Here is a 16629-nt window from a genome sequence, read left to right on the forward strand (position 1 = left end):
CACACACACACACACACACACACACACACACACACACACACACACACACGCAGAGTCTGTTTCAGTTGCTATACATATTCTTTATGTTTCTACTTGTATTTTTTTACACATTTCTAGTAATTCTATTTAAATCACTTAAGATTCAAAACTAATTTACACCATTTACCACTGGACACCCCTCAAATTTTTGAACATAGATTTTATGTTTCTCCAAGGTTTTTATTCTTTCACTAAGCAGATCCTTTTCCCACTACTATTTCTGCTAATATGGTGACCAGTCATGGAAGAAATGGTTATTGCCTATGTCCACTCTATTTGCTCTTCAGGCTAGAACAGAATCATTGCCACTCTCATCCTACAAACTGTTCTTTAGGAAGCATTGTCAGGTAAAAAATTACAGTTACTGAAGTTAATAGTAATTACAGTTAATTTAATTAACTCAATTTTAGAAGTTATCCTCTCCTTGAGGAAAAGTTCACTTTGAAGCTACCCATGTACAAATGCACTTTGTGTGCCCAAGCGTCATGGTCCCTTATCCAGTCCTAAACTAGATGTCTATCTGTTGATAAAATACGTACTCTTCTGGGTCTTAATTTTTTTCATCTACAAAGCGATAAACATGAATGATCACTATGGACCCTTAACATGATTTTGTTACTTTTGAGATTTAGAAATTAAACATGCTATTTTTTCACATAGCATGAGAAATGTGAAAAATAAGAAAAAATAAGAGAACAACATATAATCTCACCACTCAATTAATAACCCTGATAACCTCTTGGTATATATATATTTCCATTCTTTTGTCATATGTATATACGTATTTTTAATTGAATCTTATTGTTTATTCCCTTTTATAAACTTCCATTTTTTAACTTACTAAGATAACACGAAAATCATTCCATTTCAGTAATATTCACCTACGACATTATTTTTAAATGACTGAAAAGCATTCACACATATGAAAATTTCTGTTTCTGATTTTTCCCTATTATAAACTTAATGATGTTTATTGTTTTTAATGATAGACATCCTTGCAGAACATCTTTGCCCAATCATTAATTATTTACTATTAACTTTTGGCACAAGAAAAATATTCTATACTCTTTCCAAAGAAATGCTGATGCTATATTTTATGACTCTGCTCTGAACTACCCAGTCCGTTTTCAGATTTTGAGCAAGTGTTTAATATGATGAGAGTGAGAGAATTATAACGACTTTTGCTGTGCCCAGACGTCCTGTCCCCATGAACAACAACAACAAAAACCATCCGATAGTTTGAAACAATGGAGGCTAGTAAAGTAGGTCATTCATATTCAAACTCTGTTGACAATAGTTCACAGTAAAAAATATGCTTTATATCACAACCCAACACCACACACACACACACAAAATTGTTTCACAAAACAATACTTACTCTTCCTGCCTACAATACATCTTCTCCATCCTATTATTTTGTTCTATTCCATTCCATTTTGTTCTATTCCATTCCATTCTACTCTATTCTATTCTTTTAACTGTCATTTAGATCTACTGAATTGACTTTTGGTCACAAGCCTCAATTTAAAAAAAAAAAAGCCCTATAATATAGGATCTTTCTAATAGGCAGTTTGAGGAGATAAGCTAAAGCATGCCTCAAAACCCTAGGGTTGGTCTTCCCTGGTGGCGCAGTGGTTGAGAGTCCATCCGCCTGCCGATGCAGGGGACGCGGGTTCATGACCCGGTCCGGGAGGATCCCACATGCTGCAGAGCGGCTGGGCCCGTGAGCCATGGCCGCTGGGCCTGCGCATCCCGAGCCTGTGCTCTGCAACGGGAGAGGACACAACAGTGAGAGGCCAAAAAAAAAAAACCCTAGGGTACCAATGGCCAGCCAAATTAGGTTAACCAACAAATATACCAGAATCTGCATTTCCTAATAGCCAACAGCTTTTCTCAAGTCAGTCGCAGGTGCTGATTTCTCTGCCATAGCGCTTCTACATAAGACGGTATATTGCAATTTTAAAAAGGATGTGGAGAGTCACCTGATTCTGATTATTAAGGTAATTGACTGTTGAGGCACAGGGTAGGCTGCCCCTAAAATGTGCTTCAGTGGCATATTGATTATTTTGAATTAAAGTGACTTAAGAAATGGTCAATGCACGAGGGACGCTCTATCCCTCCTTTCTGTCTCCTTCAAAGCAGGAAATAAATGTCTCATGTGAAAGACGCACTCCCTGCGTCTGAACATAGGACACCCTTCCCACCAAAGACAGGGAATTCAGGGCTGAGAAGACTGTGAAAACAAACTTTGTGACTTCTTTAATTTACTACCCCAAGCCCAAACGCTGTTTGACTTCTTCACTAGTTGGTCACCCAAAACCTAAGTTTCTTTGTCCTGTCAATTCCTCACAAATTTATTGTTTCTTTGTCTAAAAAGTATAAAACCTGCTGACATTGGTCACTTCTTAGTTCCCATTTATATGAATTAAATTTTGTTTCTTTTTCTCCTGTCAATATGACTTGCGTCAGTTTTATTAGTAGTCCAGCCACAAGAACTCAAGAAGGATAGACGGAAAAAATTTTCCCTCCCGACAGACCATCCCTTTTTAAGTTGATGATATTCCCTGCCATATAAGTCTGAGAAGAAGGTAGCGTCTTCTTCCCATTCTCTTTCCCCGTCGTGTCTCAGGCTCTACCAAGCAGAATAAACCCAGAGTAGAGTCAGGAGACAGTGAAAAGAAGATGCAGAGACACATGGTCCCTCTGCAGGTACACAGCCATCTGGCAGTCTGGCCTGGGTACCATTCTTTTTTTTTTTTTTTTTGCAGTATGCGGGCCTCTCACTGTTGTGGCCTCTCCCGTTGTGGAGCACAGGCTCCGGACGCGCAGGCTCAGCGGCCATGGCTCATGGGCCCAGCCGCTCCGCGGCATGTGGGATCCTCCCAGACCGGGGTACGAACCCGTGTCCCCTGCATCGGCGGGCGGACTCTCAACCACCGCGCCACCAGGGAAGCCCCTGGGTACCATTTTTTCCCTCTTCTTCACCTTAGAGATACAGCCTCCCAGTCTATTTAACTCTACCACTTAGTGCCCACCGAGTCCACAAAGTTCACCCTGGCTCCAGTCTCCCTGCCATAAGCCTTTATCATCTCCTCCCTGCAGACGGTGTCACCCTTATGCACTAACAGAAGCATCTTTCAGAAACACACAGGGGACCATGTGACTCCTGAGATTTCAATCTTTTCCTACTCACTTTGGATTGTAGGACAAAGTCCAAGTTCCTTGTAATTTGGCTTTGCCTACCTCTGTAGCCTTGTCACTCACTGCTCTCCCATGTAACCTGCTCACCACAGCCCCTCCCAACAAAGTGTCCATACTGGACATTCTCAATCAAAATTTCATGACTTAAAATAATGGTTGAGTTCTGTGAAATAAAACTTAATGCGACCTGAGGCATATAACCCTTTTTAAAATATGTTAAATATGTTGAAATTGTACTAGAATATAGTTTTTCTAAACATCATTGATCAATTTTGACACCTTAAAAGTGAATATAACTTGTTTAAACACTTCATCTATTTGAATCATAAGAACTTACCTCTCAACTTTGAAAGTTTTCGGGCTTGTGACTCCCCAATAGAGTTACTTTCATTAAATTGTTGATACAGTCTTGAATGGTGAAAACTTCTGAACTTCTCAATTTTAGTATAAATAACAAGATCAGATAGGGCCGTAGCTATTTTTAACTTTGCGGTGAAAAAAAAGGCAATAATTTCATATTTACACTAATCATTTGAAAAATTATTTTTTCAATAAAGAAAATACGCTTTCAAATCAATGATTTTAGTCTTTTCATAAGATTATATCCTCAAAAACTATTTGGATTGGGTCAATGTGAATATGTTCTATTATGACAACATTTAATGTCAATTATGAGACAACCTAAACCTAAAATCCCAATTAATGTAATAAGTATTGAGGATGGCAATTATTTCTATTTCCTTTATCCCAAAGGTCTTAGTTTAGTATCATGAATTCTACAAATTCAAGAATTTTAGTCATGAGTAAATATATTTCCAATGTGATCTAACATTTTGGAATAACTTCTGTTGTATAGTGCTCTATTGCTCTTCTATAGCCCAGTATCTATACCCTTTGCACTTCTGTTAGCCCCTTCCAAAGTGTTCTTTTTTTTTTTTGGAAAACACTTCTTGCGCATGCTCAATCCATGTGCTTAAGTGTCGGTAACGTGGACTGGGCCTGGCTAACCAGAGCTCTGCATTCCCCACAGTAAGTGGCTCAAGGATGCGCACAGCTTGGATCATAGCCAACGTGCAAAAAGAATCTGCTTGGTCAGCTGAGAGATAGATAGGCCTTCCATTGGATTTGAATCTGAAAGCATGTAAAACTGAAGCTTGGCAAAGGCTTGCACCAATATAGGAAAAGTAGGGCCAAAGTTGGAGAAAGAAATTTCTGTGGACTTTGTTTGATACACTTCAACCAAGTCATTCCTGAAATTAGAATCCCTTTCCCTAAACTTTTCATTTCTGTGGACCAATTGAATTAATTCACATTTTACTTAAACCAGCTGAATTAGTTTTGTATCCCTTGCAACCATGTATACCTTCCTTTGTCAGGCTAACTTGTATACTTAAAATACTATATAATATAAATAGTGCTTTTCTTGTCTCTGACAGTATGATCGCCTTCAGAGCAGATACACTATCTTTTGTACACTGCACAGTGTCTAATACATAAGAAGGCATAATATTTGTTAGCTGTAGAGAAAAAAATAATCACAAACAGCTAATACAGGAATAGATGACTTCTAAAACTTCTTGTCCACTGCTAGTTTTTTCCAAACAAATTTTAAATAATAGACTGAAGTTATTATAAGTAGGAAAAAGATGTTTCCTCCAAAATGTTTTAAAACTACTCAACAAAACAATAAGACAACTTTTCAATCACTTGTAAGGCTTTCGCAAAGCCTCATCTCACCTTTTTCTTGAAGAGTGGAATTCTGACTGCCCCTTTTGACTCTGCCTCCTTTTCCAAATCATCTTGAAAAGCATCCGATGGTTCTGGTCCTTTGGCCTCATTTTCCTCCTCCTCTTGCTCTGCCTCCTCTTCTTCTTCACATTCCTCTATCTGACCATGCTTATCAGAACCTCTCCTTTCACGGGTTTCCCTTAAAGTTCCTATTTTCTTGTTTCTAACTAATATTTTGAATTTTAATGCCTACAGAAACAATTTGAAAGAAAGATACAATTACACATGCACAGGTAAATTTGCACTTGTCATTGTCATCGAAAAGTCTTTCATCATATTTTCAATTTGCCCACAGTAGTAAGATATGTAAAAGCTCCATCTTTTTTCCATATTCCTAAAAACCTAATAGAAACCAGTGATATTATTGTATTGACCAAAATTCACCAAAAAATACACCTGTAATGATTGGGGCTTTCTTTTCTTTTCTATTTCTTCTACATTCCATAAATTATTACTATGCACAAATTTGAAATACATGAAAATTATATATATAATTTTCTATAGATTATTAAAATTATATAATTTTATATAAATTATTATTTATATAATTATATATATACATATTTTCAATGTTACAGAAGTTAGAATGTTATAACTTCTGGTAGTGAATGCTTCAGGTCATCACTCTCTTATCCAACATTAAAAGTATTATATGAGATCAGGTACATAAAAATGCCTATTATAGTATTTGACATCTAGTAAAGACTAAATTTAAGCTAAAGATTTATAAATCTTCACATTTCAACTGTACTGCATACGAGCATCATCAACTTAATATTTCCTGCCCATCAAAACTAGGAGCATGGCAAAATTCACCATCTGGGTCACTCATTCTAAATCCAAAGCCTTCTGGTTCCTTTCTTTCACTTACTTATTTCTGCCCTTTTCAAATATTCATTAATTTAACAAACATACTTAGTAAGTGCCTGGTACATTGTATATAATGTTACTGGGATCTACCCTATGAAGAAAAATTCTTTTCTTTTTTTATTATAATGTTTTTATGTATGTATTTATTTATTTTTGGCTGTGTTGGGTCTTAGTTGTGACACGCAGGATCATTGTTGCAGCATGCGGGACCTATGGTTGCGGCAGACGGGCTTCTCTCTAGCCGTGGGCTCTGTAGTTGTGGTGCATGGGCTCCAGAGCACGTGGGCTCTGTAGTTTGTGGCACGCAGGCTCTCTAGTTGAGGCACACAGGCTCAGTAGTTGTAGCACGTGGGCTTAGCTGTCCCGCGGCATGTGGGATCTTACCACTGGACCACCAGGGAAGTCCCTAAAGTTCTTTTCTTTGAGGAGCTTTGATTGCCCTTCTCTTTGTCATCCTCAGGTACCCACTCAAATTATTCCATCATCTTGGGTCTTCTCTCTTTTACCATGACCCTCGTGTTACTAATACAGAGTTTACCAAAGTGCACTCTGCAACCACAAGTGTCAAAAGCATCACCTGGGGTGCTTGTTAAAGGAAAAGATTTCTGCAATCTACTTCAAAATTAGAGAACCAGAATCTTGAATTGTGGGACAGAATTATGTCTCTTTAACAAGTCTCCAGGCAATTCTTTTGTATACTGAGGGCTAAGCACAGTATGAGAAAATGACTTTATCTCTAATTTCTCATTTACTCATTGGAAAGCATCTCCTTACTTTAGTGTGGAAGCAAAAGCTTTAATGGAAATTATATATCTGAATACTAAAAAATAGATTTATAAATAATAAGGAGGAATTCTATTCCTAGAAAACTGAAATTATTATTATAATTTCCTGAATTAGACCATGACTCTTAGATTTAATCTCTGATGATGTGTTTACAGCACTCTGCACAAGTTGTTTAATATTTCTTTTCTGTCATAATTGAACACATTTAGCCTGTGAGCATTCTCATCAGGTGAAAGAGTCACAGTTTGTCCATTTGTTCAGTTTATTTTTCTCTGTCTTAATTCTATCGTGAGTCCTATACCTCTTGTCCTTAGTGTCATAACACTTTCATCTTTAAATTTTCTACTCATCTAAATAAAATAAAGACAAATATAAAGGCGGATATTCAAATATTACAAATATATACTATATCTACCAAAATGATGACATGTCAAAATTAAACTATTGGTTAGGGGTGTCAAAAAAGAAAAATGTTCATTTATCACCTGATAAAATTTGGGTTGAGGAGAATGGGCCAGCAGAGGAAACTGAAGAGTGGCCAGAGAGGAATGAGGAAAGCCTGAAGAATGTGGTGTTACAGAAGGAAGTGCTTCACGGAAAGGAAGGAGGCATCCATAGCGTTGAATGTTGTCAAGGCAACAAGTCAGAGGAAGGCTGAAATAGGTCCGTTAGAATTTACTGGTAGTGGGTACTTCTATGGTGGTCCAGTGGTAAAGAATCCGCCTTTCAATGCAGGGGACATAGGTTCAACCCCTGGTTGGGAAACTGAGATCCCACATGACGCGGGGCAACTAAGTGCCACAGCTACAGAGCCCCTGTGACCTGGAGCCTGCACTCCACAACTACAGAAGCCCATGCGCTCCAGTGAAAGACCCCACAAGCCTCAACAAAGATCCCACGTGCTGCAACTAAGACCCGATGCAGCCAAAAAAAAAAAAAAAAAGATAAAGAAAATAAATATTAAAAAAAAAAGAATTTACTGGTAGGAAAGTGATGAGCACACTGAAATACTTACTTGGTGCACATGGAAGAGGAAGCCTGATTAGGTAGGTTGTGAGGAGACAAGGAAATGAAAATTTGGGTTCAGAAAGGAAATAATAAAAAGATAGCTGGAGTAGAAACTGCAATCCTGAGGGTAGGGTGTGGGTGCTTTTTTTAAACCAAATACTTGAGTATGCTCAACTGAAGATGGTAAGACGTCTGTAGAGACAGGGACATTGAAAAGAGCAGATTAAAAAAGGGGGAACCTGCCACCCAGATGCTGAGGTATTGGGCATGAATTCTATTTACAGCCTAGATCTTTGGCCTGTAAAACATACCAAATTCCTGTGGTCTAATATTAACTGACTTGAAATTTTGGACACATGGGATATAACGCACAATTAAAATGTGAATTTTTAGGTGTATCTCTATATATTCTCTTTATCAAAATGTATTCACCTACATGCTCACGGGACTATTTCCTCGGAAACACATTGCAAAGATACATCTCTATAAATAATCAAAACTAAGCATTTGTCATTGATCTCTAGCCCAGTTTCATGGGCCAATACAATAGTAGCATGTTTTTTTCTCTTTTTCTTAACCTGAGCTTCTCAGACAAAGTGTTACCTCTGGTGAAGGTAATTTGTCTGGAAAATCATCAAGAGTATCAGAAAGCAAGGCGTCGCCAAAAGTAGACTGCAAATTGTCTGCCATCACTTCTTGTTGGGAAGGGGAGCAGTGATTTTCTAAAGAGAGCACCACTGGGTAGTCAGATGTCTAAAAAATTAACCATTACTACAGTTATTAATCAAAACTCCTCAATAACTTTAATGCAATTTATAGAAGCACTTAATTTTAAAACATTTCTAATGTTCAGTACCTTCGCAAAATTATTACGTTTTCTTTAAACTGAAAATAGTTTTGAGTCTGACAAAACAGGGAACGTTAAATCTGTATAAAAAGGAAAATTATTACTATTTGCATTAGAAGTATAGGAAAAAACTGAAGTACCCAACAGTGGGTACTTGTTTAAATAAATTATGGCATATCCTTTTAAAGGAATGATATAACTCTGTCACAAAAGAGGTAGAGCTATATATACTCTACAGAAAGTTATCTATGATCTAGTCTTATGAAGAAAAACAAGTTGCCAAAGAGTGAGATTCTACATTTTTTTTAAAACTACATATATATGTTTAGATATTTTTAGGAAAAACTTTAACCGTGGTAAGTTAAAAAAAGGTTAATTTTCTACTTTTTCAATTTTAAATTCTATAATCAAAACTCATTGCTTTATAATTAAAAACAAAGATAAAGATATTTCCAATCTTTAATAATAAAGAGTATCTAGTAAGTAAAAGTGACTCTACAAAGATATTTTCTGCCCTTAGTCACCATTGTAACTTTTAAATTTGTCACAAAATAGTGAACAGCACTCCTTTTGGGATCTTATTCAAAATTATTTTCTTTATTTTGTTTCCACATATAATTATCAGGACACAAATTTACCAATTTAGAATAATAAGAAAAGGAATTGCAAGGTCTGCTGCATTATTACAGACCTTTGATATATATGTCATATGTTACATATATCACATAAAATATTATGCCTTATTAATGTATGAGTATATTAATTTCTTATGGCTGTTGTAACAAATTGTCATAAACTTGGTCACATGAAACAACAGATATTCATCTTTTCATAATTCTGGAGGCCAAGATTTTGAAATCAGTTTCACTGGTTAAAATGAAATCAGTTTCACTGGCTAAAATTTCAGCAGCTCTAGGGGAAATCTGTTCTTTGCCTTTTCCAGCTGCTGGTGGTTGCCAGCGTTCCTTAGCTTGTGGCCACATCACTCCAATCTCTGCCCCTCATCTTCACATTGCCTCTTCTTCTGTGTGTATTAAATCTCCCTCTACCTCCCACTAATAAGGATACATATGATGGCATTTAGGGCCCACCCAGATAATTCAGGATAATCTCTCACCTCAAGATTCTTAACTTCATCACACCTGCAAAGACCCTTTTTCCAAATAAAGTAACATTTATAATTTCCAGGAATTAGAACCTAATATCTTTGGGGTTCAGCCTAAAAAATGACCTCGTAAATACCCATGTACATATATATTGACTCAGTCTAATATTAAGAGAATAGTGTAAAATTCTTTTCCCAAATATAATAAGTGATTTTGAGACTAGGCAAAGTGAAGCCCTAGCAAATGGATTTCTTGATTAGGCCCTGACTTCACTCACTGGGAAGAACTCATTTTTTTTTTTTGTCTTCTGTGGTCTCTGGCTCCACCCTCTGGGAAGGTCCTCTGGTGTTATCCTCCTTGTTCATATCTAAAGCATGTGCTGAGGAGTTGGCTTTCCTTAAAGCCAAGCCACTTTTGCAGCTCACTTCCTGACCAAGCGTTGTTTTAAGGTTCACCTAACAAGTCAGACTTATGTTTGGTTTAGTTTTTAGCAATACAACTTCCTCAAAAACTTCAGTTTCATATGTTTGTTTCTAGTAAGTCACATGTGTCAGTAACTATATCCAAAGTTCTTTCCAAGCCACAGTTATCAAGTCTATTTTATTTCATTGTTCTCTCTTCCCCAGATTAATGGTGACTATATTGAGCAAAAAGTTCAACCTTTGATCTAATCTTTCCTGCAAAACTGTGTCACGTTATCCAACTGAGAAGTCTCATTGAGTCTGCTGCTCAAAGCCTTTTTTTTCCATCGCTTACCCTTTGGAGTCTTAGAAGCTGTAGGGGTTTGTCCATCCTTGCAAGTCATTTTAATTTTAAGATTGTCTCTATTTCCTTTTATTCCCTCAGTTACCCACCCTGAATGAAGTGAGAGAGTTTGCTACTCAAATATTTGGGAAGAGTATTTCAGACGAAGGGAATAGCAAGTGCAAACGCTTTGAGATATGTCTGAAAAAGGGTAAGGAGGCCAGAATGGTCACAAGAACAAGGGAGAGGTCAGAGAGGTAATGGAAAACAGGTCATGTAGGGCCTTGGGAGTCAAGGTATGGACCTTAGCTTCTATTTTGAGTGGGATTGAAGGGTTTGAAAAGCGGAATGACATGACTTGACTTACCAAAAAGTCACTCTGGCTGATATATTGAGATGAAACCACAGGGGAGGAGGGAGAGAAGCAGGAACCCTGGATAAGAAGCCATTGTAATCATCCAAGTGAGAGGTGATGGTAGTTGACCAGTACAGTGACAGTGAGAATGGGGAAATTCAGTGTATATTTTGAAAGTAGAGTCAAGAGGATTTGCTGAAGAACTTATTGAGGGGTTAGAGAGAAAAGAAGGGACTGTTAACGTTGACAACAATGATTTAGGCCGAACACATAAAAGTTAACATTAACTGAGATGGGAAGGACCATGGCAAAAGTGGGACTAGGAAAAAGAGGAATATTATCTGGAGCTCAAGTCTAAACATGTTAATTATACCTATTAAATATGCAAGTGGAAATGTCAAATCGGAAGTTGTCTATATTGGTGTAAAATTCAAGGGAGAAGTTTGGATAGAGATATAAATTTAGAAATCATCAGAAATTAGTTGTTTAAGAGAATTAATGCCATATATCAAGGTTTTATACTAAGATAAAATTTTAAATATTTTATATTTATTTTGTGAATATTTAGTATTTTATACTCTATTTCTAATAAATAATGGAGCAATTGATTTAACTGTGTGATTTTAAGTTATGCTTATGTTTACAGATAATACATTGACTTATTTAGGAGTACTTTAGGTTTTTCAAATTTGTAAGTTTAATTTATTAGATATACATTAAGTACTCAATAAGATTTTGTTAATTAAATCTCTTCAACTGCACTATGGTTGAAGTACTTAAGAAAGAAATCACATATACTAAGTTTAAAAAAACAATTTAAAATGTCGGAAGGTACTGAATTAGCCAAACTTGTCAATGGAATCAAGTATTATTCAGAATTCAATGACTGTTAAAACCGGCTCAATTTATAGAGGAGGGTTTTTAAGCTGAATTAAGAAGCTCTAGAAAGAATTAAATCTTTGAATCTGTAACAATTCATTTAACAATAATTTTGAAATCCAAAGTAAACTTCTAAACATTCTTTTCTGTATAAGTAGCTGACATCATAGTAGAAAAAATGCCAAATGTTGAGATAATACATTTTTGACATTTGTGTCTTGAAAGTAAAATATTCAAATGTTGGTAAAATATTTACTATTACATAGGCCAGTGTTTCTCAAACTGTTCTGGCAATTAACTCATGGTAAGAAATATAATTTATATTATGACACAATACACACGTGTACACACATAAATACACACACATAATATATATTATATAATTAAACAAAAAGTTCCATGAAACTCAAGGGGGAAAAGCATGGGGGGGGGTGGGATGAACTGGGAGATCGGGATTGACATATATACACTAATGTGCATAAAATAGATAATAAGAATCTGCTGTATACAAAATTTTTTAAATTTTTTTAAAAAGTTCCGTGAAACCACATGTACCTTACTACCTGAGATTAACTTTGATAAATCTACCTTTAATGATATACTACATGGATTTCACTGCCAACTAATGGATCATAACCCACAATTGGAAATACTGCTGATCTAAACTAAGGTCAAGCATTATAGGATTTTGAAACAAGTAAATTATCTTATGTTTACATAACTGTAATTTAACAAAGATATGCACGTACTATGAATGCGTATTTGTGTATCGCTCGGATAACAGTTTTAAACAGAAGCTTGCTGGTGAATGTATAACCATGGTATACAACAGGTTCATTTTGTGATCCATCCCAGCAGTCAATTTCCAGGCAACGGCATCCTTTCACAAGGGCACTAGTAAAATTTAAACAAAATAAATGGTCATTCCTAGATCATGGTTTATACCTTTAACAAAATACTACATGAATTTCATTCCCTATTAATAGATCAAAACCCTCTATAGTTTTGTGGGAAAAAAATTTTTCATGGAGGACAACCTAAATAATACTGATTCTTGCTACACCTCTAGATAGGTTTAATTACATCCTTAGATCAAGCCAACCTTTACCAAGCTGCTTATTTTAACTACACGGTTTGGTCCCCGGCAAAAATGTTTTGAGTGGATTGCACTGTGTCATGCCAACCCTTTTATTCAGAAGCATGTAAAAGAAAGTTGTCTCTCCCCCAGCGGTGGCGTGGAGGGCAATTTTCACTGTCTCACACGGAGTGAAATGAATGAATAATGACGTGGGAACGAATGAAAATTTGTCTCTCAGGAAAGAAATTCTCCACTTAAATAAGTTTAAGGGGCTTTTTGTGGATTAAAATATTTAATGCAGTTAATATTAGTTTTCCTCTTTTAAAGAGGAGGAAACTGAGACACAAAAATGTTATATCTATCATATAATTAACAAATGAGAGAAAGGGAGGAAAGATTAGCACCAGAAACTTAAATATTAATAGGTAAACATTGCATTACATCACCTCTCATAAGTAGAGAAATTTTGAAAGACTTGCATTTTGAGTGTATCTTCCACAGGTGTGTAAGGAAATAGAGGAAGAAATACAATTAAACTTAACTTTAAATTTTCACATGGGTGGAACACTTTCTTGGAATTCAAAAGTTATTTTCTGTATTTCTAAGTCAACCTGTTTAAAATGTGTAGTTTCTCTCTTTAAAAAATTAATATAATGAGGTATGAATAGAAATTTCTGTAATAAAAGTAGAGCTATGAATGGGGCAATCTTTACAGGATTCTAAACAGATATATTTCTGAGTTTGTGGATTTATGTATTTACTTAGATTTTAAACTGGAGAAGCAATATTAATTTCTAAGTTTGATGTTATCATGGGACTATAAGATATCTTTTCTATGATTTTTCCTAAGTAATATCACCCAATCACATAGCTTTGAATATCACCTATATACCAATGGCCTCCAATCCTATTTTTCCAGTCTGGATACTTCTTCTAAATCCCAGACACATACACTCAACTGACTATCTGACCTAGCCCTTTGATAACTAATTGATATCTCAAACTGAACATGGCCATCACAGAACTTTTGCTTTTGCCTCACAACCTACAATGGCCTCCTCTCTCAGGCTTTACCACCTCTGTCCATAATGTCATCATATCCTAGGTTATCAGGTCCAAAATCCTGATACTCTCTTTCCCTCATACCTCTCTTCAAATCACCAGGTGAATCACCTTGTTGGCTCTGCCTCCTTAAAATATTTCAAATTCAGCCCTCTATCTCAGCTGCTGCCTCATGAATTCACCATCTAAATGATCGTCATCACCTGGACTGCTACAATGTCTTCCCAAAGCATCTTCTACCTCCACTCTTGCACCATCAGTCTTTCCTCCACAGTAAAAAGTAAATCAAATTATGATATTATCCCAAGGAAATTCCCTCCAATGGCTTCCCAATGCAACTAGAATAAATCCATTTTCCTTTCCAGGGTCTCCAAGACCCTCATAAATGCATCCTGCCTACCTCCTCAAGCTCACCTCCCTTCATTCTCCATTTATTTGTTTCCACCCACACTTGCTGTCTTTCTCTCATGTGAACATGCCAAGCACTGATTATTTCTTCTACTTAGCATGCCCTTCCACTAGACCTGAAACTTCCTCTTTATCGTCACTCAGACCACAACTATATCCTCTTGAGAAGGCTTTCCTGACCCTTCAATTAAAGTAACACCCTTCACCCCACAATTACCTTAGTTCATCTTCTCCATATGAATCAGTCCCTGGAAATATCGATTTGTTTATCTGCTTATTAGCTGCCTATTCTCATGAACAAATGAGTGTAGCAACTTTGAAAATCTTGCTCACCACTGTATCTTCAGCTGACTGACTAAACTGAAGCTGAAACTAAACTGGTATTAACAGTATGACACATTGTAGAACACAAAATTAATGGTGCAGCGTAGACTGCCTTTAATCTATGTAAATCGTCTGACATACAAGTATATATATTATCTATAAAGGCCACATTATATAATGTATGTGTTGGTTTTCCTTATAGCACTGAGATGTCTGAGAATTAATTTTAACCATATTATTTTAGAAACCCCAGATGTTCTGATTAGCTAAATAAGATTTTTAAAGTCTTCTTCACATATTTTCCTATACGAAGTATCCAAATTGCTCAGGAAACTTCCAAGGGCCAATAACTGGGGAGAGGAGGTTGGCAGACAGGATTAGAAGGGAAGTGTATGATAATAATATATTGAATACATTATACAACCACCCAAAGATTGGATATCCAAGATATGCACGAATCAAAATTCCTCTTCCCTATGTGTTTTTATAACATGCATAGCCTTCTTTTACTGTGAATTATTACCTACTGAGGTAGACACCACCAGGAACTTTCAAACATCTTTAAAATATAATGGATTTAAAAATCGAAATACCTTACATATCCCCAAAGGTCACTTGGTCCCACTAATTGGTCAGATATCAAGTACGTATTATGTGAACTTGAAATAAAATAATCACTCAGTGGATGAGTCATATCTTGATAAACACTTTCATACTTATTATTAAATAGTAGACATTCAGACGAATCCATGTATCTTGTAAAACCTTCAAATGACATCTGGTGTGCTTGTTTAACTATGAAAATAAATAAAAAGAATGCAGAAATATCATTAGTAGTATATAAATTACATCTCACTTTAAAACTTAGTAGCAGAGTTTGTTTCTAGAATATTCATTTAGAATTAATATTAATACTATTTTTAATGTTTCTTTGGAAGCAAATTTTTCTAAGGTTCTTATATTTAGTTCTTTTATATCAACATTCAAGTAGATTATATATTATTTAATCTCTGATTTTTAATATTTTAAAAATACATACAAGAAAAGTACATATGTCATAGATCCATTCATTTCCACAAGCTAAACATCTATGTAACCAGCACCAAGGTGAAAGAACAGAGCAGCACCCCAGAAGACCGCCTCCTGCTAACTTTCTAGTCTTCCTCCACCCACCCCCCACCCCCAAGTGTATTCAACGGTCTGGCTTCTAGCAGCATAGATTCCATTTTCCCTGGTTTTTGTGTTTTATATAAATGGACTCACACAATATGTATTTTTTTGTGACTGGTTTATTTTGCCTGACATTGTTTATAAGATTTATTCTTGTAGATGCACACAGTTAGACATTTTTTATTCCCATTTGTATATAGCTTTCTATTGTGTGAGTACACCACAATTTATCAATTCTATTCTTGATGGGCATTTAGATTATTTCCAGTTTGAGGTTATTATAAAAAGTTCTGCTATAAACAACCAGGACATGTCTTTTGGTGCAAATATGTACATGTTTCTGTTGGGTGCATGCCTATAAATGCAACTGCTGAGTCATTTGCATATTACCATCTTTAGCAAATGATCTCTGAACTTTTATACTCAGTATCATATAAACCAAAATTATCTATTTAAGCAGAACACTGGCTCTGGAATGAGACAGCTTGGGTTAAATCCATTTATTTGTTATATGAGGAGCCTGTTAATTAACTTCTCCCTATCTTCGGAATGGTGGTACAGTAACTTCCCTACATACAAATCTTCAAGTTGCGACTTTCAAAGATGCAAACTTGCATTTGCATGTCCAATCACATAAGTTAGCTCATGTGTCTGGCGTACACTGTCATGTGCATGCATCCTCTACAAGTGGTTGTGCTTCTGTATACTTTACTGTACAGTACTGTATAAAGTAGTACTTCAAGCCCAGGATGTCCAGAAGCAAGCGTAAAAGCAGCAGTGATGTAGCTGGTACTACTGTACTTTTCAAGGTAATGTACTGTAAGATTAAAAATGTTCTATTTTTTGTGTTTGTTTGTTTTTTATGTATTATTTGTGTGAAAAGTATTATAAACCTATTACAGTACAGTACTATATAGCCGATTGTGTTAGTTGGGTACCTAGGCTAACTTTGTTGGACTTACGA

The 16629-nt window shown here is 35.9% G+C and overlaps 1 protein-coding gene across 1 annotated transcript in view; it reads right to left on the bottom strand.

Moving 5' to 3' along the window:
* PLCZ1 (phospholipase C zeta 1) overlaps positions 1-16629 on the bottom strand; it is a 41677-nt gene that overhangs the window by 11717 nt on the left and 13331 nt on the right. The window contains exons 2-4 of the mRNA XM_029206193.1: positions 8296-8445; positions 4973-5217; positions 3578-3732 (exon numbers count right to left, since the gene is read on the bottom strand). Of these exons, the coding sequence (XP_029062026.1) occupies positions 3578-3732; positions 4973-5217; positions 8296-8445 (550 nt within the window). The remainder of the gene's footprint in view (positions 1-3577; positions 3733-4972; positions 5218-8295; positions 8446-16629) is intronic.

The sequence above is a fragment of the Monodon monoceros genome, unplaced genomic scaffold, assembly GCF_005190385.1.
Source record: "Monodon monoceros isolate NGI ecotype Baffin Bay Population unplaced genomic scaffold, NGI_Narwhal_1 Super_Scaffold_6, whole genome shotgun sequence".
NCBI classification, from domain to species: domain Eukaryota; kingdom Metazoa; phylum Chordata; class Mammalia; order Artiodactyla; family Monodontidae; genus Monodon; species Monodon monoceros.